Here is a 27,480-nt window from a genome sequence, read left to right on the forward strand (position 1 = left end):
TCAAGCCCTCTTTTCCTCTCCTCCCTTCTGCTCATTTGTATTCCCAAGGTCAGAGGGGTCGCCATAACTTGACTTTGCTTATATATTGCTTATTTTTTGAGAGTAAAACACACTATCCCCATAAATAAACACTAATTGGTGGCTAATTTTCTTAGTTCTTGCATGGTTGATTCATTGCCTCTGGGCTAGTATGAATTATTCATCCAAGTGGCAAAACAGCTTTATGTAGAAACCTACAAGGCACGGCATTCATTATGCTATCATGCCGAGTAATTCCAGGCACTGACGGCTGGTATTAGAATAATATGCATATTGGGTATTCTTTTTTTTTCCCGGGGCATTGGCAGGCAGTAATAGCGCTTCCGTTGGCAGGGACTGAGAGGGATGCAACACCCCTCATGGCTGACAAAAACCCCTTGTTTTGACAGAGGATTGAGCGAGTGTTTCGGCTCTGCCCTCACGGAGAGAGGATTAAGCTGTGTGGCCGTGCTGCCGGGTGGCGCAGGGAGTTGGTAGGCTGTGTTATCATGTCACTCCTCCCTCCCGTGCTACCGCAGATCTGCGCTGCCCCCATGACGCCAAAAGAAGCACCTGGCCTGGCCACGGGGAGCTCATCAGGCTCACTGTTCTCCCTTAGGAACAAGGCTGCGTCGCACTTTCTGCAGTATCCCATGTCTTGCTGACTGCAGAAGAAGGACAATTCAAAGACAAATATACAGTGAGGCTACAGGTTCTGTTTGTGTTTGGGAATAAGCTATCCTTCCCCGCTATCACATCTAGATCCCCATGTTTTTTCTGTACACAAGTTTACGGCGACAGTGGCAGAGCGGGGGCGATGAGTCGGACGAGAGATGGTAAAACAGAAATGTCAGTTCAGAGCAGGGTGAGATTGTTAAATGGCAGCAGGCGTCTGGCTGAGGTATCCATCTTCCCAAGTGTTCCCTGTCTCCGCAGATCTGTCTCTGTGCCGGAGATACCTTGCCTCCGGAATCCCACTCCATGTCCTCAATCTATGGCAACATTAGCATGAGGAGAACACGCAGGGAACACGGGTGAGCTACAGCTGGTTTTCTCTGCCATGTTGTCATCAAAAGTAGAACTAGGTGCTTCACAGTACGAATTTACATGGTGATTTGCAGGTTAAAATACGTCTAGAAGTGTAGCTTCTGGGCTTAAAACTGGGCTAATATAGGTTAAAAAGTGAAGCTTATTTTTCCACATGTAGTTGGCACCTGTTTCACACTGAAATATAGACATGTAAATGCCTTTGAAACAATATGGAGCTTTGGCTTTTAAAAAACTTTCAATTTTCAACCAAATCTAGCAACTAAAGTTCACTTTTCAACTTTATTTTGACCTAAACGTCTTTCTACCTGAGTTTTCTATTATCCAAACCATATGTCTAAAAATAGAGGTTGTCATATGTTGTAAACAAAGTTGTGATTTTGGAGTATAGCAGTCTCTGCAGTTTTAATGCAGTAGATTAACCTTTCCATCCAATGGTTACAGTGACAGATTCTTAAAATCACAAACCAATTTCACTATCTTATTAACCAAAGTTGTTTTTAGAAATTAAAAGAACCCCTACTGACAGAATAGCAGTCTCCAAAAAAAGCTGATTGAGTTGAAAAACTTTATTACGGTACAATACCCTCCCTCAGTGAAAACAGTATGTAGTGAGTACAAAAAATATAGGATTATTTCTGCCTGTTTGCCATGCTTGGTGTCAGTGAAGAGATCTCCGGTCAATTTGTCATTGTTTAGTTGGCACCAAAAATCCCTTGTTCGGCCCAAGACCTCACAAGAATAAAATGTGATCTGTCTAATAGAGCATGCATGTTTGGAGGAATTATCTGTATTTCAAGTGTTTTCCTCATTATACTGAGTATCAGAGTGTGTGCTGTTACATATTAGGGGGCATTAACATCATGCATGCCCACTGGGGTGGAATTCAGCCTGTCTCTGGACCCAAACTGGGAGATTTTTTTACATTATGTTCATTTTAAGAAATTAGACAACCCAGGGCAAGGTCAGGTGACTGGCTCTGCTTTGCAACAAATGTCCTGTCAGACTCTTATCAATCGAAACAAAGTTGTAACTATATACTCTGATTCAGACACCACTTATATCCAAGGACATTGCTCTTAAGTATTTTGGACTCATGAACATAAATGAGGAAGGACCAGATTCCACTTTTCCTAGAAAATCATGCCTGCAAGACAGCTGCTGTTGGCTTTCTCCTATGAGAGCAATACTGTAGATATATTAAAGATGTTAAGCAAATCTCTACATATTCCCAAGTAAATTGAAAAGATGTTTAAAAACTTATTAGCGGGCAAAGGATAATATCCCTCCTGGAATTAGGGATTGACAGAATTGGAGCAACTCGGGCGAAACATTAATTAAGCGCAGGGTTTGAATGTTCCACCACTCCAGCCAGCGGATTGTCTGGTATCCAGTCCAACATCATTGCAAGTGGCCTTGATGCAGGCCTAATGCACATGTCAATGTATATCTTTACAATGATTACATTTTGCGTACATTTTATGAAACATTAGCAATGCAAGACCAAACTATTCAGAGAGCTTAATCTTTACTCTCTGAGGGCAAATCTTACAAGCCATGACAGAAAGTCACACACTCTGGTCGAGTACAACAGTAATGAAAAATTGTGATGGAATCTAGATAAGAGTGATATCATAAATCCAGAGGCAGAAACCAAAGGTGAATTTTCAGAGTAAATGTCAGCTCCTCCCACAGGAGGATAAGCCTCTACGCCTTGCCGCTGTCACTGCTTCATGGTGTGTGTGCTAGTGTATTAGTATGAGATAAAGTGCGCACATCCGAGGGCATCCTATTTAATTTCTGAAAATAGTACCCTTTTACAAGTGTGCAAGATGAACTTCCACCTCACCAAGCTACTTATAACGATTAGAATGAAATTTCAAAAATTGTCTTCTTCCACAATTCTAGATAATAGTCCAATGAGCAGACAAAACAATGTGACCCCCATTGCTGACCCTCTTTGTGGCAGGGAAATTGCCTCTAATGACATGCTGTAGCACAGACGCATTAAAAAGATTTCTCTTACAGCTTTGCCAATTGACACATCTTAAGAAAAATTCTCCACATGCAATAAATATGGTAACCCATTGTTACCAGAGTGTAGCAAAAATCCATTTTTGCCCACAGCAATAGTCTTGCATCACTCACTCCAAATCATAATGTAGTACCTTGATGTTTTGAATAGAATTTGGAGAATGAAATAACCAAATTTTTATAGAATGGAGTTGAGGAGGGGTTAAGAGATTTGCACTGCTGGGGTTGCAGCAGTACACTTACGGGCATATGAAATTAGGAGCCATCAAAGTAAAACATGTAATTATCTTGGAGAAAATGAATGTGCATGAATGCATTAACAAAAATTAATAAAACTAATCCTAATCTGTCTTTTTTTTGAGTCAGGTGCTCCTGGAAAAGCTGGACAATCTTTGGGGATTTCTTCAATTAAAAATGTGACACTAGAGCTCAGACCTGGTTATTATAATTCTCACCCCACCTTCGTTTCATCTTCCAGCCACATATTTTTCCTGTTGTCACTGCCGAGGCAAGCACTAATTACAACTCATACATAATCTTTTATGTAAATGTTTTTGCCTTCTTTGATCTCCCCCATGTACTCGAGGATAGCCAGATCAGAGACTTGGGCTAGATCTGTCACTTGAGTCAGAAGGAGAGAAGTGAAGTAGAAGGAAATCTGATTTGTTGTGGTGTTTGTCAGCCCATGAACACAGAGGATGTTTGATCAGGTCATTTCATGTTGCGGTCTAAAACAACATGGTCAAACCACCCAGATCTTTCATCCCGATCTTATGGGACAAACAAGCTTAGCCTCAGATATGAGCCAGTGAAGATAGAGGGTAGGACAGGGATTTGAATACCTTTTAGTCTCTGGATTAATCTTTCTTGAGCTGCAATGCAATCACTTCTTTACACAGTTCTTTAGCGTAATGAAATGCTCGCTATATGTTAGAGCAAGTCATTTTTCATAATGAACTTTAAAAAGGCTTATATAATTAGAAATTTTAATGACAGATAATGATTGGTGCTAGAAATAAATGGGGCAAATAGCAGCCATTCGTATCAGTATGAGACCAGCTGAGCAACACAACTCATACTGTACCTCATTTGCTATTACTCAAATATAACATTGGAGCAGGCCCCTGTGGTCCTTTCTGAGGCATAAACACAGCTGGGGGCATGACAGATAGAGGCCGGCTGTGCGTTACTGCTCCTACCAACAGAGAAAGGTCAGCTCTGACACCCCGGAAGGAGCCCTCAAGCTCTGGTGGATATAAGGAAGCCAAACTGGCTTACAGTAAGGCAGAAGGGTCAGACAGCCAGCCCAGGGGAAGGCAGGAAGAACTACCGACAACCTCTGGCACTGCCATTCGGTCCAAGCTTAAAGTGTTGGTTAACCGAAATTACAAAAGAAATATATTAACTCACTTACCCCTAATGGTGTCTAAGTGTGCAGATATTTGCCCAGGTTTTGTGGGCAAATATCCATTTCAACAGATTCCGTATAATTTCTTCGGTATAAAGTATTTCCAGTGAAAGCTGATCACAGCGAGGTGGATTAACCAGGACATTATTTCTGGAAAGACACGTTGCTGTTGAATTCTTTTAAATTTCATTTTTAAATCCATCCATCTCCACTGTATAGTGGTGGCAGCAGAAATCTCACACAAACATAAAAAAATGGCAAAGTAAACCAAAACTTTGGCTACATACTAGACTAGATGTGAGAAAAAAAAGTTTTTTTTATGTTATTTGGGTGAACAGACTCTTTAAAACTTATGAGAAAGTGGCCAGTGTGGCTACGAGTGGTAATTAATGGTTAATGCTAAAGTTAAAGTTAATGCTAATGTTGAGTGCTAAAATGTATTGTAACAGTAGCACAGAAGAGTCATAAAGTCAGTGAACTGACTCAGTAATGTATCTTATACAGCAATATGTACTTAAAGTTTGCCAACATTAACATCAGCCAGCATACGCTACTGGCCACACCAGACCAAATAAGGCTGTAGTGGTAAAACCCCTGAGTGTATTAAATTGAGCAATGGTGTATATTGCTTATGAATTGAACTTTTTATGTATAAGAGGAAGAATGGCTGATTTTTTCTTGCAAAAGTAGTCTCATTTTACAGCCTCTTAGCTTTTGTTAAAAGCACAACTCATTTGGTTACATGTTGATCCATGAGAAAACCAAGCACCAAGAAGAAAATGGGCCAAACCTAGCTCTCTGAAAGAATGAGCAAAAGAGAAAGACTTGACAAGATGTAATAAAAAGGAGCAGCTTGAAAAGGAAAACTGCGCTCAGTAGAAAACGTGGTTACCGGGGCTATCTTTGGTCGACCAGCGGGGAGTTTTGCATTTGCAGGATTTTGATAAGAAGAGTGTAGGTGTTCCCTCCTTCTGTGTGTTCTACAAATGAACATGACGGGTTTAATTCACTGGTGTGAGGGCCAGACCCGCTGTCCTCGCCTTTCATCCTGCCAGTCTGGTTACTGCCTCTCTCATTCCCTCACGCCACGATGTCACCAATTAGCCAGGGCCCAAGTTTCATTAAGGCATCGGTGCTGCTGCCTGCCGCCTTCTGTCACATCCCTGATAATAAGCCTGAGATGAGTCCACTACCTGACACACAGGGACGAGGAGGAAAACACAGCACACACGCGGCACACAGACACAAGATACCAACACTGGCTATGCATGACTACACACATCCAAGTGCACACTTGTGGAAAGTGGCCACCATCAGAGACACACACACTATAAAGTCTGTGCACATGTGTTTATGTGCACAAATGCCTACACAAACGCATGCTTGGATGCAGTCAGTCTGTCAAAGCTTGAGTGTCTTTTGTTCAGATAATAAAAATGAAGGCTGAATGATGAAATGTAGAATGATAGGAAGAGGGGGAGAACTGGAAGAAAATGCAGCATGTTGATCTCAAACCAAAGTCATGGCAGCTATGCCATTCTTATGCATAAAACAATGACATAAAGATATGACACCTGACTGCAAAACCCAACAGAAAAAAAGATATTTGAAAACTCAACCTGGAGTTGATCAGCAGCAGTGTGTGCACTATGTTCAGGGCAGGGTATTGATTGAAAATTTTCTATACTAGTGCCAAATCATACCCGAGTTTTGGTACCAATACCAAAATGATGTACACAAACAGCTGTACAAGAACATTGCCAAAATGTTATAATTGGCAAAATGTTGATAGATCATTCTTGACCTTGGAAACAGCAGCTAAGTAAACAATCTCACCACAAGGTGCATGTAGTAGCTGTTCTGGAGATTTCAGCCATTACACACGAACCTCAGCTTTTAAGTTAACTCAGACGAAAAGTCCTTATGTCCTTTCAAGTGCTCATGAAAAAATGGAAATTTGAACAGCTACAATTCAATGACAACAGGGCAAACTTTGCTGACAAAGACCATATGATATGATCAAATGCTCCTGAAAAGCTATTGAATGGACAGTGTGGTTAGATTGTTTTCTCATCTGGCAAAATGTTGATTTAGATCAGGGAGTATATCATCAAAGAATAAGTAACAAAATAACAAATTTGACCAGAAACTCAATGCCAGCTCTGTACCTGATTGTTTTCAAAGCTCTGTGCAACAAACATGTTTCTGTTGGTACCGAAAAAGTATTGAGGTTCAATACCCAGCCCTAATTCTGTTCAAACCTTTCTCTGTATTTCTGAGTCCTGAAGTGAACTGTTTCCACTGTACATTTCTGTCTTCCCAGCACAGCATTCCAGCCATGGCTGTGCTATTCTGACAGTTTGGAGAACGCACAGCTGGGGTGATGCCGGGGTGAGGTTTTCCCCAGAGAAAGGAACCTGGTGGGTTGAAGGGAGCAGATTTTCAGACACACAGGTGCTGTTGAATATTAGTCTCACGGCAAGAAGTCTGGGCTCATGGGAGTGAATTATTCATCCTCTGAACCCAGCCTGTGTGCCTCTGTCTCACCACGCTACTGCAATACTCATCTGCAATGTTTGATGCTGCTGCAACTTCCCAGTACTAAATAAGGCAGAGCTGCTCCAAAGATGAGCCACACTGGCCTGTCCAAGGGAGGCATGGGCGTTATATCGAAAATCACCAATATCAATACTTAATTCTGCTCACGTTTATATGTTCAGTTAAGTTTTCCCTACTGTTCACTCTGAAGAAACTCTATGCATCAACATTCAGTCCACTAATGTCAGTCTCAAGTTGAGTAAATTAGTACGAGGCAAATTTAAAAGAAAAATACCTTCAGTTTTGTGCCATTCTTAACTGTAGACATGAAATTATTTAATTAATAAATTATTTAATTAAGTCATGAGGCTGGCATGGACATGAGTAGGCTGAATATAAGATTTGGCACCGAAATGATTCACTTTCAGGTTCATTTTGGCTTCAAAAGATGTAATGCATGTAAACAGTGCCTGCTATCAAAAAACACAAGGAATTTATTACTTGTAATATACACCTAAGTGACAAAATAAATGAGAAATGTGAGACGTATTTAGTATTTAAAAAGGTCCTCGTTTGTCTTACTTACTTTCTTTTTCTTTTGATGTATTTTAGCTAGCCTCATGCTAAGTTAACTGATAGCTCATGAAGGCTAACTTACTATTTCTAACCTTTTATTTGTGGGATAGGCATGGCAAATTAGGAGTACAGCAGCCAACACCATGACAAGCAAAAGAAATAAAACAGACAAAGACATATTTAGATTTGGTTAAACAAATCTATGTGGCAAAACTGAAAAAAATACATGCTTTATATGCAATTTTTTCTTGTCCCAGCCCCTTTTTTTATAAATGTCTCTACAGCCTACCATCAGCTGGGATCCTATTATGAATAATGCCCCATTTAGAGATCTGTGAATGGCAATAGGGAAATCCTCAGTTAGCCCTGGGACGTGCTCAAAGACTTAGTAGGACAGGGAAAAGATATGTTTGCATTTTAGTCAAACCATAGCTTCAGCAGTGGGTAATGATATTCACACTACAGAAAAAAAGAGAATTTTAGTTGTAGTTCTTGAGGCTATAGAGTGCAGAAAGACAACTGGATAAACTGCTTTAAAAGTAAGAATCTAACAACGTAAGATTGTTTCATATTAATAGTTTCTAAGAAATATAACAAACATGACAAGTTAATTCTGTTAAATCTAGTGCTATTCGTCATGATATGTGAAGCTTAGGCAGTTGGACTGATAACGTTGCTGAAAAACCAACTGACGCTAGAGGCTTTCCACATTAATTACTCCTTTTGCCCCGATACCAATAAGTCTCTGAGACATCACATCCAACTGAATTTATCCTCCCAGTTGGCAGCGTACTATCATTACAATCAACTTGTCAGATTTTCAGCGGTTTGTTTATTCAGATGTGCATTATTCCAAAAACATGTGTTTTCAACTTTGTTTCCGTTTGCAATGCCGAGCTGCACCCACACTTCTAATGACTCCTGTGCCCTGTAATTTCTTTAGTGTGGCAAACTCTGATTACAGGGTGGGAGTCAAGCTTCAAGCCAAGCATCATCTTTTCCAGTTATTGTTTTGTGTTTGCTCTGTCTTTAACACGGGCCCTGCAGCTGTGTGTCTCACTAGCTATGTCGATGAAGCAGTGTTTAACGCCAAAGTGATTTAGTACAACAGTTCGCTGCAGTACAGCCCATGGCTACGGATTTTCAATGCATTGTTTGCTCAGGTACACTGGCAAATTAAACAAGGAATGTGTTAAAAACTGAGTTGACATCGGTGGAGCTGACTGATCGTCCGCGATAGTGGACTGTGGACAGCAGTTAGCCAAGTTGTCCCCAGAAGAGCTATTAATGCACTTGTCTCATGTCACATTTGAGTGAGTTAACAGACTGTCACAGGGACAAGCACAAGTGAGAATATAATTTATATTGTGATAAGAGGTTTGCCACATGGTTAAAAACTAAAATGGTGATTGACATTGAAGGAAAACACCACTGTATCATCAGATAATTCCATTCCAGTTTAGGGTCTCATTCACATTATCATCTTCATCTTCCGAATCTTCAGCAAGAGACAACAGTACATCTTTTCTCCAACACTGTTCCCATCATCTTATTCTCCCTCTTTCCCTCTGCTTCTGAAGGCATTGACACCCCCCTTCAGGCTCTGACAGCTCCGGAGTGACCACCCTGCATGGTGTGGAGCGTACAGTAATGCCATTAAACCTCCCCCTGGGGAATCAGTCACGCGGAGGTTTGAGCTTCGGGCCAATACAAAAGAGACCCATTTGAAAAGGAGCCAAGCCCAGCCTGAGGAGGTCAGAGGGCTGTTTACAGAACAACAGTCTCTTATCGGCTGTACACTTCCCCGAGGAGTCTCCACCGCAAACAGATAACAGCCTCCAAATATGCGCCAGAGTGTGACCGAGAGGAGTATAATCAGGTACATTCTGCTTTGGGAGGAAGAAGTAGAGGATAAGGGTGGATAATAGTGTACTTGACTGTTAGTGGTGAGATCATATGCTAGAGGGAAACAGCTGCATTAAAAACATACAGTAGGTAAATAAAAGTTGAATTTTGCTACATGTCCCTCTCAAAAGGCGACAATAATGTATATGATAGTTAATGTTGTTTTTTCACATCCTATTAGCCACTGTTCAGCAGGACCACTGAGGCCTAATTCATCCTCAGGGATCGCTTCATTATTGAATAGTTAAATGGTCAATAGGTTCAGCCAAGGCAGCTTTTAGCACAAGGGCAAATAGACAGTGTAAAAGCCAATGCAACTTACTGGCACTCAAACAAGGCCTAATGCATTAATGACTGCATGACGTGCACTAATGTGACGGCAACAGATTCAGACTGACAGTAATGGAGAATTTTGCCCCTGGTTATACTCATAAGGCCCGGATGGGGAGAGGAGGAGGGATGTACACCTGCCTACTGCCTGAGCCTTGACAGAAGCCTAATAAATAACAGGAGACAAGGTGAAACAGCAGTAGCAGCCCCCTCCTCCACCGACACTACCACCAGTTGTGTGAGGCTCATCAGCCTACGCGACAGCTTTTTGGCATGAAACACTTTCTCCTCCAAGTTAGTAAGTGCACTCGTCCCGTGAAGAAGGCAACTTGAGTTATTCATGAAATTACAGAAGAGACTTTGCACCTTCTCAAACTACGTGACTCTGGCGTCAAAGTGGCGGGCGTTTTATTTGACAGACTTGAAATTAAGCTTCACGCTTCAGGTCAAGGCTATAGGCTCACCTGAACCAAATATCAAAGTGCGCTCTATCACAAGCAATTTCAGTCCACATAATAACCCCTAACCCCTAGGGTGATGGGCGACAATGCAGAATAGAAACCAGCTGACTGAACAGCAGGTTTTGAAGATAAGTAAGGAATGTGCCAGGGTCAATTCAATTTGACTGTAAAACCCTCAGTGCAACTGCCAGTCAATGGCCACTGATACAGATTTAATTCTCAAGACTGCAAGAGTGAACATTTTTCAAATAAAGATAACATTTTCTTAAATCTCGAATAAAAAAAGTCAGCTGACATTCACAGTGGTATACAGATTGAAGGCCTAACAATCAATTGAGTAGACACACTGTAATGTCCTGATTTAAACTGCTTCTCCTCCTCCTCCCTGGTTCTCCTCCTCCTCCTCATCACCATTAATAACAATTGAGACCCTTGGAGCATTAATTAGTGAAATTTTCTTTTGTGCCTGGACTCTCTGAGCCACCTACAACGAACGCAGACTTCTGTAAACATGATCCGCTGCATAGTAAGTTGTTGGGTTTTTCTTTTTAGACATGGTGATGAGATCACAGAATTGTTCGAGCATGCCTTACACACACACAAACACTTTCTCTCTCTTACAAACACTCCCCTCTCCGTCTCTCACTCTCTCTTCATTAGGCAGCCCCTGTGCTAGCCTGCGTGCGATTCATTAGCTTTTATCCTCTTCATTTGAAGAAGGAGCTGTGTATAATTAGAGCAGCTCTGTTTGTCCAGCATCCTTCACACAGTCACATCTCAAGGCCAATTATCATTCCGTTGCAGAGCTCCCAGATAACATAGCCACATCAGCCGCCTTGAGAACGAACTTCAAACTATTACTGCCTCTCAAGAATGTAAATAAAATCACTTGCAAATCAACAACTAATGATTGAATGTGGAGTGGCACTCCAGGGATATGAAGATGATTAACCATATTGGTAGACTTTGCGTTCAAAGATTTTACTCACTTTCTGTTGCTTGAAAATGCCTGTGATAGGCCAGCACTTACAGTGCAGTCCACGAGTGTTTTGACAGTTGCATGTTTGTTGTTGTGTTGGCTCTTTACTCCAGCACTTTAACCTCAGTCATTGTTTCATTTCAAAGTGCTTTCAGCTTTAATTTAAGCTTTAAGCCTTATATTGAGCTTTAATTTCAGTGTAAGAATCACAGCCATTTTATACAAAGTCCCCCAAGCTCAGGACAGTGCAGCAGGACAATGATCCTAAACATATAGTGAAAGCTCTCAGAGAGCTTTTTATGGGCAACAGTGGAATGTTCTTGATCGGCCAGGTCAGTCATCTGACTCAGTCCAAACTATTGTGTGTTTCACTCGCTGAAGACCAGACTGAAGGTTACACAAATGTCAGCTGATGTCTTGGGGTCATTGCTTGGAGAGGATTTAACACCAAAATATTAAATGTGATGACAGAAAACGAGACATTCTTCGGGCACTCTTACGCCCGGGCCACACCGCCTACCTGAGCAGCGCGTGTGTCGCAGAACCTTGCGTTTCATTTCGGCGCCCATGTTAACAGGTTAGAGCGGCCACACAGCCCGCGTGAGCAGCACGTCATCTAGAGATTCCGAGTGCGGCCTATTTTTTCCGTGTGACGCGCGGTTCTCAGCAAAAATAGACAGAGAAATTGATCTGTTGATAGTCATACTGACATCATACCAGCAACATTACACCTTTCACTACTGTTTCAATGTCTATCTGTAGAATGTCACAGACATGAAAAAAAAAAAAAAAAGATTTAGTTTTTTAACTCAACACTTCCGGTCTAGACACGTACAGTCTAGACCTGCTCTATAGGAAAAGTTCAATGAGACAACTTCTGTTATGAATTGGCGCTATATAAATAAAATTGAACTGAATTCCTGTATCCATTTAAAATTAAAAGCCCTCTAGGGTTTCTGTGAACAGAAGCAAGGAGAAGAGCTAAATTCCAGTCAGTTCAACTGAAATCACATTTAGTCATCCCTTTTTGCAGTCTAAAATATTGTCAGTGTTTTTGAATGTATTGGTAATAGTTTTGTATTATTAAAAAAAAGGAAGAAAAAGGTCTCTAGAGAAATATCAGAAATGCTTCGTCAGTTAGAGGGGCGTGTCGGTGTCTGTGTTTGATTGACAACAGCTGACATGCTGCCAGAGTGCCGGCGTTTCACGTAAAGAACGAGAGACCATCTACGGTGATGGATACTTAATCGTATTCCATTTAATCAATGCAAAACCAAAAAATGCAAAATATGAAATTTCTCCCTTTTGGTTTCAGATTTTTCTCAAAAGAGAACACAAGCCAAGTGACAGAGCAGATATGTATGTTGTAGCAGACTAAAAAATGCAACTTAATTTCAGTTGGACTTTATTCAGTCAAGCAAATTAGTTCCTAACAGGGTCTTAATCAGAGCAGAAATGGTAAAAACAGATCCATTACACCTAGTAGTCTTATACAGACAATCCACCGAAACATTATTCCCTCACATAATAAAATGACAAATTCACACATCTTCAAGAGCACCTTTGCATTCGAAGGATTAAATACGATGTCTTTATTTAAGTTCATGTTAGCTTACCAATTACTTCCTGTGCCCTAAAATTGGGGTCTGCATATTAAAAAGGGCTACACTTTGGGCACTGTTCATCTGGTGAAGATTTAAACACTGAGAGTCAGCACTTCAACCTCATAGTCATTTTAAATCCCATGTGCTTACATACAATACAGAGACAGCACAACAAAAAATGTGTGACTGTGCAAATAGACTGCACTTTCCGTTGCCTTCTTAAGCCAACCTATAATACCACTTTTTTTTAATTTTTTGTTTGTTTTTACAGACGTTAAACACTATAACAGTAACAATGTGAAGAAAATGAGAACATACTTTATCTTGATGAAAACACAAACACTTCATGAATAAATGTGTCCTACGTGGATAGAGTTGTGTAACTACTGTAAGTGGCCCAGACACAATCTCTGCACTAGTTACTAGTTACCTGCTGCCTATATTGACAGAAAACTCCACCCTTGGTTACTCATGCACTCCTACGCATCATCAATCTGTGATGTTATGGGTGTCTGGGTGTTATTATGCGATGAAGTCTTGTTTACTTTTTTTTGGTGTGTTGACTTTTTCCTGGACCTCCCTTATCTAATACTTCAGTTACTGATTTCCTTCATTTCCAAGAATGCCTTTTGGCAACTTTCACAGACCAGATGCTGACTTTTCCCATTGAAACAAAGCTGAATAATGTGTCAAGCTGTGTGCCCTTTACTCAGAATGCTACATGTTTTGTTATTCTGATATAACAAGTCTAATGAGGATAGCAAAATATTAGATATCGTCCTCTTATATGATGGATTTCTCATGAAAAATGTTTGATATTGAGGGACTGACACCGGTTTTTGACATTTGATGCTGATGCTTCAGATAGATTTTTTATTTATTTTATTTTGTAATGTGGATGGTCTCAAAATATCTTGATGTGATATCATGTTGCAAAAAAGAAATGTAGGACACCAAAAAACTAAATGGACTAGTGCAACAAACACCACTGACAGCTGTTTTGCTAAAGTGTTTAGGGTGTAATTATCCTTTAGGCATTGCAATGTTATTTGTTATTGGGTGTAAAACTAAGATAGTGACAGGCCAGATACTATGTAAAATAGGGTACTAAAGTCCTGTACCAACGGAAGTGATTTTATTTTTCATACATTTATGTTAGACCTTTCTACTAGTGAAAAATGGATAATTCTCCCGTCAGTCTTGTCACTTCAAACAAACACTAAGTCTATACAGCAGCACTTAATATCTGCAAGTTCTTAAAGTTTAGTTTTTAAAGTGACAACCCCCTCCATGTCTACCAGCCACGATCAGTCTTAAGACAGCCCTGCTGACAAACTCAGCAGACCCTTTTCTAGGAAGTCACATGTACCCACAGCGTTTGAACAGCTTCAGTAAATCCATGCGTTTCCACCACCTTCATTATCATCATAATATAAGTGTCTGAAAAGCAAAGTTACAGAAGAATGTAGACACCTCACTTTCTGCTTTGTACTATCATCAATCACCATGGAGCTTTTTTTTCCTCCAACATTGGTTGAAGTCATCGAAAAAAATCACATGCATATTTAATTTCATTCTCCACTGGCTCACACAAAGGAAACTGCCACCCTTCAGGACACCTTTCGGAAAAGTCTCTATTAAATCTGAATCAGCTGGGGAAAAAATGGGGGAAAAAGAAACATTTCATGAGTGAAAAACTATCTAAATTATTGCCAGACTTCAAATGAAGTGCTGTTTATCTACCCAAGCAGCCAATGTGTTGTTTTACTCCTTAGTCACAGCTTGGATGGCAATCAGGATCGGTCAACCAGGACGCTGTCAGCAGCAGTCACTCTGCAATGACAAACTGCAGCTCTACACTCCAACCATGGACATTATTCTCAACACACGGCTTACCACTATCAGAAAACAAGGCAGGTTTTATGGCTGCTGGAAAAGGTGGTAAACATAACAAAGAGCGCAGCTCCCTGGAATTTAATGTGCTCGGTCAAAAGACAGAGTATAGATATCAAAGGCCAGGCCTTCTAGAAAAAAAAAAAGCTGTCCTCATAATGTAGAAAACCGAAGCACTGGCCATACACAACAAGTGATTTATAGTGTTGTTGTTTTTTTTCTTGCTTTCTCTCTGAACCTAGAGCATCCAGTGGGCATTGTGAATGCAACAGGGAGGGAAAAAAGACAACAAAAGAGTAGTTCATCTCTACCATGCCACCGAAAGCAGATATCCAGGTGCATAAACAAGTTCACAAAGGAAGGAGATGAAACTGATACAGTGCGATCCTGATTATGGAATCGGTTTTGTTTTTTTTATGCGTAAATTAAAAGGCTGCACGGTCACAAGGCGTTGATACTGTGTACTGAAGTACTCTGGTTACCTCAGTGATCTAATTATCACAAGAGCTGTTATCGCATACTCTCCATAACAAATGTCTCGAGCCGCATCCACAGGCTCATATTTAGCCTCTACCTCTCCATCCGTGTGTGGCTAATCCGTCACCTAGAGGAACGCACATCCAATTGATTTCTTCCTGGTTTACATATTTACACACACACTCATGCAATTAGGAGCACATTTATCAATGGTTTCGGCACCACTGGGAGCCATGCAGTGCAGCCCACTCCAATAAATCTCCCAGTCCTGAGGTTGCCAGCGGGCAAGACTGATGAACCTCACACAAAAATGGACTGGGAATGCTTTGAGCTTCAGGGTAAGAGAATTCTCAGTCACTAAAATTGACCCCTGGTGTTCATACTGCTTGATAAAAACTGTTTATTTATCATAAAATGTTTTAATACATCTTCTCTGAATATGCCAGTTATCCTCTGTAAAAAGGTCCCTGATGTTAATACGACTAGTTTAAAGAAAGTGGGGATGCATATATAAAAGAAAAATGTAATTTATTTAGCAGCTAAGTTGTTTTGTTAAATCAGAGTTGTGATCAAACAGAATTTTTGTCACAGCACAGACACATAGTTTCCAAAGTACATCTGAATTCTGATCTGTCTGTCTGACTCGTGTTCCTCCACTCTGAGCAGCTTGACTTCATCATCTGAGTATCATATTATATGTGTACCATGCTGCCCCCAACAGGCTCTCTGAAAAATGCATCAGTTGCCTGTTAATCTCACAGCATCCAGCTATAACCGAAGCCACACATCCCATCTACAATTTCACCTCACACATGGCTTCCTCGGAGTCTCAGCAGGACATAAAATCAAATGTATTTAGATGTGGGGCCAGTCTATTCCATTTTTTTATGAAGCTTTTAAATGCAACTTTGTAATGGAAGCATGGATTGCCCTCAGACTGGACATTCATTTTCTATGCATTGATTGGCATCAATATAGGCTAATGCGCCTTTTTCCACATAGATAATTGTGGAGACAGCACAAATGACCTCTTTAGGGGGTAAATTAGATTCTGAATGTTAAGTTCCCCTTGGGCAATCTATGGCCATTACACTGACGGTGAAAGTCTGCACTATTATTCTAGTAATTCTAATAAGTAAAATCACTATCTGATACTAATCCCTGAACTCATTCTCTCCACAAAGCTTTGAATAGACTGCAAATGAAGTTGCCTATATATGAATTTCACATTTGAGTAGGAGGGCTGTGTTTGTATCTATTTGGGGCAGCTTGCATCAACAATCAGTCAGTGATTGCTGACACTTTTCAGAGACATCCAGAGGCATGTATTCTCAGCTGAAAACAGAGCACATGCAAGGGAAACATTTCTGTTACAAAAAATGAGAGGCTGATTAACTTTTGACCAGTTAATTGAATTAAAATAGAATTTTGAATGTGGACTGCACACAGACAGTTCCACAAAAATACAAAGTGTATTTTATGAACTATACATTATTTTAGTGTAGGGCACTTATAGTAAAAGACATTTTAAAAATGCATGTCAAATATAAACTACAGTAGAGGTGTATGGCATGTGGAATTTTGGAATTTGATATTATACATATTAGTTGAATTGTTTTTGCACTTAAGATGAAAACTTGGGATGAAAAGAACTCTGCCCTATTGGGCATTTTAGGCGGGGAACGCCACTTAAAGTGACTGTAACCTGTGTCTACATGGTCACTGGGACATTAGAAATTAAGTCCACGTAGAGTTCAGGGTGAAATAATGACAGTAGGTCTCGTTTGGCACATCGCCTCGTCGTATACAACCAACAGCGCACAGGCAGTGACACTTTGGTGCGTGAATCCCTTGAGGTTAATCACATTAGACAGCAACTTATCAAGATAAAGTTAGACACAAACAACGAACTCCTTAAACTTGTGGTCATGTAAATTGTGACATTGAAAGCCACGGAGTTGCTCCGGTGTCCGTAGCGCACCTGCTCGTTGCGCACAGCGGCACAAAAGGTGAGAACAAACTACTGATGAATGCCAGCGCTGTAGCGGCAAACTGTGCCATTCTGATTACTATAAGTCAAATGTGGTCAAAATTAATGTTTAAGCTGTATCTTGTCTACAGAATTCCACCATCATATAACTTACATTACTTTCACGCTGCCACATATGCTCGAATTTACACCATAAACATTAGTTAAAGCCTTAAAATTGACTAAACTGTCAGACAAAATAGTGGGCAAACTGAGTTTAAGTGCCTTTCCCCGCCACTTCGTCTCTCGGCTGTGGCATAAAACAGGACTGCGCATATGTTCTGTACGTGCAAACATTTCCAGGTAATCCTCCTTACCTTTAAAAACTTCCCCTCGGGCGGACAACAGCAGGGTTATTGCAGCAAACAAGCAATTGATAACTTTATCCATGTCGACAGCGCCGTCGTAGCGTTAACCCCCAGCCCGCGGGGTTAACTGGCAACTCTTCTTTCTTTATTGCAACTTGAATCCTACCTATACTTTTAAGAGTGTTAAATCTAAAGTGTCTTCGCCCTGCCCTCCGTCCCTTGGCGAGCTGTCGGGGTGTGAGAGGACACTGTCGCCGACACCGCTGCTCCTTGCCGGCTTGCTCCACACTTGGAGGCGGAATGTGTGAGTGAGTCCTGATTCCTGAATTACGCGTGGATTGAGTGGTCCGGCAGCTCCAGGAGAGCAGCGGCTGTGTGCGCGCTGTCTGGCCGATAGAGGGCGCGTGTGCGCCCCGCCTGTGAGTGAGAGGACAGGCGGAGGTGTCCCCTCTTCCTGTCTCCGAATGTGACTCTATGGGCGTTTATTTGGACCAGCTGTGGAGATTGAAGTTAGTTGAGGTAAAGTGTAAGAACCTATGGGCTGTTAACCCAATCAGCCATTATTAATTTAAGGTAGTAATTAAAAATTAATAGTCAGTGATAATGTGATAGATCTTATGACTACCACCTTGAGATTATCATAAAGTAATCTCTTAACATCAACAAAAAATTATAATAAAAATAATAGTTGCAAAATCAAGCAATTACTTCATTTAAATATGTTTTTTCTTTTCTTACGACCTTGTTAAAACCCAGTATGTAGAAAAGTATTGACATGATATCCCTTTACCACAAACTGAGCTTGAACATTTGCTGAAGGTGACAAAATACTGAAATGACCATAAAGCATTGTTGTTACACCAAATAAGGAAATATGTCATGTTTTATATGTTATATATCATATGCATGAGCAAATATAAATTGCTTTGGTTTGCCAAAAAGTCATTCAAAGACAAAGAAATGTGCAGTATGTTATCCTACATAGTGACTTGAACCCAAGTGGTCCAACACCCTGTTATATGTCTTAAGAATGAACTGTTATAGGCTAAAACTCCAATAACAGAAAATCTAGTAGACCTATTTGGGATTTGGGAGGAGTAGTGCTGTGTAAAAAATCCTGTTAACACCGATGTGAAAAGATGTGAAAATCAGTGTAACCAGGTTTTACAGCTGGTGGCTGTGAGACTCCAGAGAGAAGTAAAGTGTCATTTTCTGTAGCAGACTTCTGAAACATGTCTTCATTTCAAAATCATGTTTATAAGCAATTCTCATAAAATTAGGAGAAATCATGAAGTTTCAAAGTGATAAAACAATATTAAGCATGTTTTTGGAGCTGTTTAAGAGGGATGGTGTCTCCAGGACCCCAGACAGCACCATAGGGTTAAGACCACAGCTGCCATCATATTTATAAGACTGTACGGACACCTCTGGCCTTCCTTATTGATTTATCAGGTAGTTTGATGAAAGATTTATTTTAAAAAGCTTTACTTCTAGCTGGTTACCATTCAATCACAAATATGAATGTACTATTTTCAAAAAAACATAATTTTGAAAATAAAACATCAATAAACTATAAAACCATTCATCTCAATCTACTGATTAAGATCATGTGATATGACCGAAAGCCCCACAATAGCTACTAAATGGATGTTGTGGTGAGATCGTTCTTTAACTACTGTTTCCAAGGTCAAAATGAACTTCAAACCTCAGCTTTTAAGCCCAAGAAGTTCTTAAAGTGCTCAGAAAAAATAAAAAGGAACATCTACTGTTCCAAAATATTTGAGCACACTGCATCTGCTGATGAAGATCATGTCATATGATGAAAATCCAGAACAGCCACTAAATGGACCTTGTGGTGAAATTGTTTTCTCAACATAAATGGAAATTAAAAAAAAACCTTACCCTAACATGAAGATGCTTGCTGATATATTTACTGGGTTCTCGTCATTAAGATGATTGCACAAGTTACAATATGAGTATACTCAGTTTGCTTGGTGTTCCTGCACCAGACTGTAATGAAACAATGTCATATTTTATTGATCACCACTAGTCTTTTTTTTTTTCAAAATCTATGCTCCACTGGAAGGTGATTTTATTAATCACAGTACTAAATACGCTATAAAAGCCTTTTTCTTGCTCAACGTGAGACCTTATTTTATTAACTTAATATTTCCTTAAAATCTTTGCCAGCTGGATTCTTAATCATAGTTCACCTTGTGTGACCTTTCTGATCAAATTCACGCATTGATCCTATTAAAGGGGAACCCACGCTGACATTCAAGAGGACCTCATCAGTTGACCTGGCAAAACAGGACCACATCATCACACACATTTTTTTTCAGCTTCGATGAATCAATAATGAAGCCTTACTTTCATATATGCAAATATTTGTTCAAAATTAGTCTTATCTGAGACTGCAAGTGCAAACAACGGCAGGATATTCTCACAGCAATATCAAACAGAGGGATGGAGAAGCAACTAATGACAAAGTCAACCAATGTCATTCCCTTATTGTTTTTGCATGCATAAACACACATGGCAATTTCACTTGTACCAGCAGTTTTCATGGCTAATTAAAATGCAGCCAGATTGACATGGGTCTACATTTAGTCTCAAAATGACCTCGTGTTGTCAAGGATATATGGCTCCAGTTGTTGTTTTTCTACACAAGTACACCAAACAATGGCTGAAGCATTTCATAGAAGCGCCACATGTCTTTTTGTGGTGTTTAGGTATTGTCTTGGCTGCAACAGTTGCCAGGAATGCATGAATACCAGTCTGAGCAGAGCTGTCATGGGAATTTACACGAATGTAAACTCCTTCGATTGGATGGAGGAATGAATGGATAACATCGTTGTTTGCACCCACGTATGCAGAGAGAGTGTGTTTCTGAGTGTGTGATTGAGGGCTGTGTTTCAGTGGTTCTCCATAAACACAGTCCTAAGTAATAGTCAACAAATATATCATAATAATATCCTACTCCAGTGGTTCCCAACTTTTTTGTCTGATGTACTCCCACAGCCCTATCAGATGAATTAAAGTACCCCTTCATCAACACCACCTGTCATGTTCCAAATGTGTTAATTTAAATTGATTTTAAACTTTCTAAGTAGATGTTGTTACAGCAATTTCTTTATACAGTTTAAAGTGGTCATATTATGTTCATTTTCAGGTTCATAATTTTATTTTGGGGTTGTACCAGAATAGGCTGACATGGTTTAATTTTCAAAAAACACCATATTTTTTCTCATACTGCACATTGTTGCAGCACCTCTTTTCACCCTGTGTCTTGAACGCTCCGTTTTAGCTACAGAGTGAGGCATCTTACTTCTATTTGATCTTTGTTGGGTGTTGCACATGCGCAGTACCTAGGTAATGACTACTAGCCAATCAGAAGCAGAGTAGGACGGGTCCTGGCGAGCAAGGTAGTGTGATCCAAAACAAAGCTGCTTCAGCCGGTAACTATGGCTTGGGTTCAGCCGTACAACTCGAACCAGCTTCACAGCTTCTGGAGCAAGAAGTTTCAGAGTGGTAAGTTATTAATTTGTTTATCTTTCACAGGTAACATTTTAACTGTGTACTGTCTCTACACCACAGTAACAACTTTATGCCCATTAACTGCTTGGAGGTTATCTAAGGTTATTTTAATTTTATATTTAGGTGTACATGTGGAAACTGCTCAATTCATGCATTATGACGTGTGTTACATAGTGATGTAGATATGTTACTGAAGTAAAGGCTGGACTACAATTTAGCTGTTTTCAGTCAGTTCAGGAGCAGTGTTTTCTGTGGGAGATGGTAACTCCCTTTGGGGTGGACTTTGGGCTTTTTCACTTTGCAAACCTATTACATGTACAAAAAAAGATATATCACACAATAAATGATAGTGAAAAAGCCAAAAAGCATAATATGACCACTTTAATTGTAAGTGTTTAGGTCAGTTTGGTCAAGTTTGCATTCGTACTACTAGCACTTGGAGTGGCAGAAGCTGGTCATTTGCCATTTATTCACTACTTTTATCTATTTCAAACATTTAGCTACTACTTTTGGCTTTTTCACCAGTTTCCAGTACTGTTTTAACTGTTGGTCCAGTACTTTTAGCTATCTATTTCAACCATTACCCATTACTTTTAGCTATCTATTTCAACCATTTATTTCTTATTTTTATCTATCTATTTAAACCTTTTCTACTGCTTGCTAACTACTTTTCACATGCTCCCATTCACAACAACATGTAGAGTTCAGATGTTACAGCTGACTCAATATGGGGATATATTTTTTAGTCAAATCATAATTCCTATTTTTTCAAATTAATTGAGCTGCAGAAGTACCCTTGTTTGGGGATCACTGTACTACTCCATCTGTGGTGATATCAAAAACAAGCCCATGTACCAGTTACACCATTAAAAATACTGTATGATGGCCTGCCACTTTTTTTTTTTTTACCCAGTAACCTTTCACAAGCTAACTTTCATCACGCTCTCAAAGCAAGTCTCAGAAAAGCTGTGACATCACACTGATTGGATGGGAGGAAGTGGCTCCAAAATTGATGCCAGACCAGGATCAAAAGATTCCATATTTAGGCCTTAAAGGTTATAACATTGCCTACTGTTTCAGTGACTCACTGATTTCTGAACAACATCCTGAGCTACTGAATAGGTGATATTGATATTTCATGGCAGAGAGCCGCCACCAGCCAAGGAAGAACCTGTTGGCCTTCAGCAAATCTATTTTCCTTCATATTTCTCTCTACAGGAACAGTTTAAATCAGTTAAACACGAGAACGATGAGCTAAATAACACTTTGTAGTAATTGACATAAGTGGCAGTATAATGCTGTTTGTAAATAAATGCCAATCACCTCACCCTATGTGAGGAGTCTCTGTGTGACTGAATAAATCACAGAACTTAAACTGCACTCCAAAGAAAGACTTATTAAGCCTCTCCTCATGTGGCTGCCAGACAACAGTGATTTTGTCATTTAATTCCATTGTGATTATCCCGTGCCTTGATTGTCAAAAGCTCAATACAAGATTGATTAGCTGTCCTTCATTATGGGAAGTCACTGGGTGCTAGTGATGCTAAAATGTTTTCTAAGCTTTGGCTTACAAATGCAAAATACCTTTTGAATGAGGAACACAGGTGCAATCAGTGCTCACCCAGTTGTTATATCTTGCACAGTGTCTCATTATAAAGCAAAGTTATCAGACCATGCAGCAATTAAATAGGTTCAGCAAATCCTACAAAGCCTGCTAACTGCAGTCATGGGTGATCCCGGGTGTACAGCTGACCGCTAGTGAGTGAGTACTGTTCAGTGCAATGAGGTTGATTGCAAGACTGCAAAGGATCAGTTTAATTAATTGTCATAGTGGTTAAAGTGTGTTTTACTTGACTGTACACAAGAGCCTGTTTGCATTTCACAAGTGGATTCCGTAAGTGGATCTGTTAGTTACTGGTGGAAAATCTTTCTCTCTCTCTATATATATATAATGTTCACTTAAACAAGTTAAACAAGTGACACAAGCAGACAAAGTCATTGTATATTGTATTATCACTAGAATAGTAACATCACCACACGACACTTCTACACTGAATTCAGGTCATCTGACTCACATTGATGAAATATCTTTATAGGTGCTTTATTTGACAACATGTCCCATGATCACTATCTAGGACAAAGACTTATTCAGGAGGGGTTCATCCATCATGAATGCGTGGGTTGTGTGTGTGTGTGTGAGTGTGAGTGTGAGTGTGAGTGTGAGAGAGAGAGAGAGAGAGAGAGAGGATAGCTCAGCATTCACTTTGACTAATGTAGTAATGGGTAAACACCAACAGAGGTCACCTTTCTGCCTATTCTATGGCACCTTCAATCTTCACTGTGAGTGGTAAAAAAGGTGTGTGACCTTCTTAAATGTGGTGACATCTAAACCTCATTCATATTTGAGCAGCCAAGTTGACACAAACTCTGTTTAATTTACAGGAGCAACCTGGTGGTGTACTAACAGAAATTAGGTATATGCATACATTTACCCAGCTGTACTCATCACATCATTAAGCTGCTGCACTCTGCATTTGCTAATATCGATATTTAAATACTGTATATAACAATATGGAAAGTGTATTCAAAAATAGATTTAATCAAACATCTGTCCAATCCAATGAGCATTCTTCCACTGTTGTGCTTTACATCATAAAACTCACAAAACTTTTTTTTTGTTTTGAAATACAATTTGGACAACATAATTTTGTAAAATTAAACAATGATTGAATTAGTTTGCTTTAAATATATAAATATATATATATATATATATATATATATATATATATATATATATATATATATATATATATATATATATATATATATATTACTATATTTTGAGAAGCAATTTTTAATCATATCATGCAAGTTTTCGTCTCCATTGTTTCCAATCACTGGTGTCACAACACCCAGCAACCTCAGAGGAGCTGAGGTGCTCTGATCTGATGGAGTGGAACAACATTTAATCAGATTCTAAGTCCCTGTTGTGTTTTTGTTTTATTTTTTTGCAGATCTTAAGCCCCCCATCCACCGTTCTTTCCACTGACTTCACGCACCTGATCCCCATGACCTGAATGCAACAGAGAGGGTGTTGATCTGTTGATCTTACCCCCGGTGCCCCCCTCACTGCTACAGGCCAAACAAGATCAACTGGCCAGTAATGAGCCCCCAAATGTAAACCTGTGAATTTTTGAATGAGCTGAGCAACTTATCCTGACCTCTATACTGTGGATTAACAAATGTTTAGACATGACACAGCAGTTACTTGTTGTTTATTTTTAACCCAACTTTTACATTACATAAAAAAACAGGAAATATTCATTTTAATACTGAGTAATGGTCATTTGTCTTGTGTATGTACTCAGGCAGTTAGCGGTAACAGCTGGCACTCCCAGCATGACTACCACGTGTCAGGGGTCAAATTTGTGCCACCATCCCATTATGACACACTCTTTTAGACGCACACCCACAGATGAACACACACACACACACACACACAGACACACAGTGGTAGTCCCTCACGTGGGCTTGAGGTAGTTATAGAAGGCACTGAGTCCTCCTTGCAACACCTCCTGGATAGGTTTGAGGAGGGGGTTGTGGATAATATGAAGTCCTTTATCCAGCGGGTGGCAGGCCAACCTCCTAAGCCTGCTCAGTAGGTACATTTCTACCGGCACATTTTGCAGATCATTAAAGTCAACGTTGAGGAGTTCTAAAGACTCCAGGAAGCACAGTGTCTTAGGCAGTGTGTGGATACTGTTTCCCTCCACGATGAGGATCTTTAGGTTAACCAAGTCCTGGATCTGATCTGCAATGGTCTCCAGACGGTTACAAGCCAGGTGGAGAAAGACCAGGCCCTTCATGCTGTAGACGCAGGTGGGGATGTGAGCGATGCGGTTGTGGCTAAGGTTGAGTTTGGTCAGATTGTGCATGGTTGCCAAGCTGCCAGGGAGGCCTGTGATCTGGTTGTTGGCCAGGCTGAGCACTTCCAGGCAGGCGCAGGAGCCCAGCTCCTCTGGGACCTCGCTCAGGCGGTTACGACAGGCGAAGAGCACACGCAGCTTCTTCAGGAGGCCGATCTCGGGCGGGAGGCTGGACAGGTTGTTACCCCACAGGTTGAGGACCACCAGATTGTCCAGAGTGCCCAGGGCAGGGGGCAGAGAGCACAGGCAGTTCATGGACAAGTTTAGCTTCTGCAGTTCTCTGAGCTCCCACAGTCCAGTGGGGGTCCCATCAAGCCCCCGCATGGCCAGGCTGAGGGTGCTGTAGCCAAAGTGCACTGTAGTGTGTCTGCGGATCCTCTCAGCAGCTGACGACAGGCTGGGCTGCTCGTCTCTCGCAGCGCTCTTACTCGTTTGACTCACACTCACCTCATTCGGCTCCTTGTTGGATAAACTGCGAGATTGCTTCCCACCCATCGTCCTCGCAGTACTGTTGATTCTGTCGACTATAACAAGATGTCAGCATGCGATTAGCTGAATCGCCAGCATTGAGAACATTGCTAAGGATAATGGCTGCTGATTGATCTCCAGGGTTCTTGAATCAGCCACACACAACATGATCAGTTCTACAGGTTGTTGTAGAACTCCTGATGTTTGGCAGCAGTTACACTGAATCCTGAAAAATCTTAGTTTTTCTTAGTCGAGTTGCAGGCTGCTGTAACTGAGCACTATGGGGACTTGTGGTCTGCGTCTCCCTGACCAACTGCCTGTCGTACTGGATTTCATACCCCAGCTGGTCCTGTCACTTTCCAAGTCCACAGATAGCACCCTGCTCCAGTCCCCACCCACTACTGGGGATAGGATGCTGTGTGAGCTCAATCAGTTGAGGTCACTGCCATGGTCTCATAGCCTAACACACAGAAATACACCGGTGCTCACAAGCACTGTCACACTTTGTTCGTAACCATGTTTATTTTGTTAGCTACACCTGCTATCTTTTGTAAGTATATTATATTTTGCATTTAAAATAATTCAGATATTTAACATACCATCTCTGGCTGATTTTCTTTTCGTCGCCCCTTGCGCCTTTTGTACATGATCTCTTATCTCAACTTAAATATGGCACCAAGCTGGCAGCCGTGAAAGCACTGAATCATCTCTCAAAAAAGTAACAGTTCTTAGAGGTATTAGTGGAACCTTATGCACAGACGTGCTGGTTTAATCTCAAGTGCAAAAGGACATGGAACATTCTGGTGCGTTCCTAGAAAACTCTACTGCTATTCAAAATCTCATTCATGTGGCCCAGAGGGGAGAATCTCTCTTTATGTAAAAGCATTTACATTTTTGAATTTGTCTTTCACCCCAGCAACTTACACAATGAGGTAAAAAGTTCTTAATGTGTTTTCTCTAGAGAGTTCTTTAAGTATCTTCATAGCATTCACTGAAAGCTATTTGTCCCACTTCCTTTCACAATGTCAAATTAAAAAAAGGATTCAAACATTATAATTTTCCAGTATTTACCCTGAGTTGTGTGCATAGTTTCGTGTGCATCAGTTCAGAGTTGTAGGGCGGTGGTGATATCCCATCATGCATTTGTTGAGACGCAGGGTACTGTGTACTGGTCCTCAATGTATCACAGGGCTATACAGACAAATGCATTCACACCTACAGGCAATTTAGACTCCATTTGAGGTACTTATATGAGTATTTCAATGTCATGCTACTTTACACTTCCTATGAAGTCATAATTACATATAATTATAATTACAACTGGGTTATATTATATTGTCATTCATTATCGGTTTATATACCAGCACACAGTTATGGATGCTTGTTGTTGTTGACAACTATATCAATAAACACTTAAAAAGACCTTATATCTGCTTACATTAGTGTGTTTATAAACATCTATTAAATGTTTATATACTGCTTATAAATGCTAAATATGGGAAGTTAAATAAAGTTTTAGCATGTTTTCTAAGAATTGTAGAATAACATATAAGTAAAATTAACTTTTTTCTCTCAAAATAAACACTATTTTCATTCATATTTATTTTTTGGTATCAGTCATTTTCTAAGAGGTGTCACTCAAGTGATTAACGTGATTTTTGCAACAGGAGAGGTCTACATTCACGAGCTGTGAACACGTTATATAAACGTTAGGCGTGTAAATAGGACCTTGGACTTGATCCACTTTCCTCGACATCCTTACAGAGTCTGACCGGGACTTAGAGTGGCCTTAGTCATCATTCTTCTCCCAGTCCAGTTATCAAAGTACTTGGATGACAGTTAGAAGTGATATCCAACTCTGGGGACTCGGTGGCTCTGCTCTGAGCATGGCTACATCAGCACTTATGAATGACAGGGTGTATCGTGCATTTGCTGAATTGGA

At 40.3% G+C, this 27,480-nt stretch overlaps 2 protein-coding genes and 1 long non-coding RNA gene across 15 annotated transcripts in view; 1 reads left to right on the forward strand and 2 right to left on the reverse strand.

Annotated features, from left to right (window-relative positions):
- The window catches only part of LOC122886766 (receptor-type tyrosine-protein phosphatase mu-like), a 154,054-nt gene extending 135,936 nt beyond the window's left edge, over positions 1-18,118 (reverse strand). For 8 of the 13 annotated variants that reach the window (XM_044219347.1, XM_044219342.1, XM_044219345.1 and 5 more), the window contains exon 1: positions 17,617-18,116. In XM_044219347.1, the coding sequence (XP_044075282.1) occupies positions 17,617-17,689 (73 nt within the window). In that variant the 5' untranslated portion in view covers positions 17,690-18,116. Of the gene's footprint in view, positions 1-17,616 lie in introns of all 13 variants that reach the window. The other 5 variants (XM_044219336.1, XM_044219340.1, XM_044219348.1 and 2 more) reach the window with 3 other exon arrangements.
- Positions 366-3,891, forward strand: LOC122886769. The gene is made up of 3 exons (XR_006380428.1): positions 366-867; positions 955-1,052; positions 3,466-3,891. It is a non-coding gene; the product is annotated as an uncharacterized LOC122886769 (long non-coding RNA).
- Positions 18,119-24,402: 6,284 nt separating the features above from the next.
- LOC122886768 (leucine-rich repeat-containing protein 30-like) lies at positions 24,403-26,020 on the reverse strand. Its single transcript, XM_044219349.1, has one exon. The coding sequence runs from the start codon at positions 25,563-25,565 to the stop codon at positions 24,666-24,668; it is 900 nt and encodes a 299-aa protein (XP_044075284.1). The 5' UTR covers positions 25,566-26,020; the 3' UTR covers positions 24,403-24,665.
- Between the last annotated feature and the right edge of the window lie 1,460 nt (positions 26,021-27,480).

This window comes from Siniperca chuatsi, linkage group LG13, assembly GCF_020085105.1.
Source record: "Siniperca chuatsi isolate FFG_IHB_CAS linkage group LG13, ASM2008510v1, whole genome shotgun sequence".
Taxonomy (NCBI): domain Eukaryota; kingdom Metazoa; phylum Chordata; class Actinopteri; order Centrarchiformes; family Sinipercidae; genus Siniperca; species Siniperca chuatsi.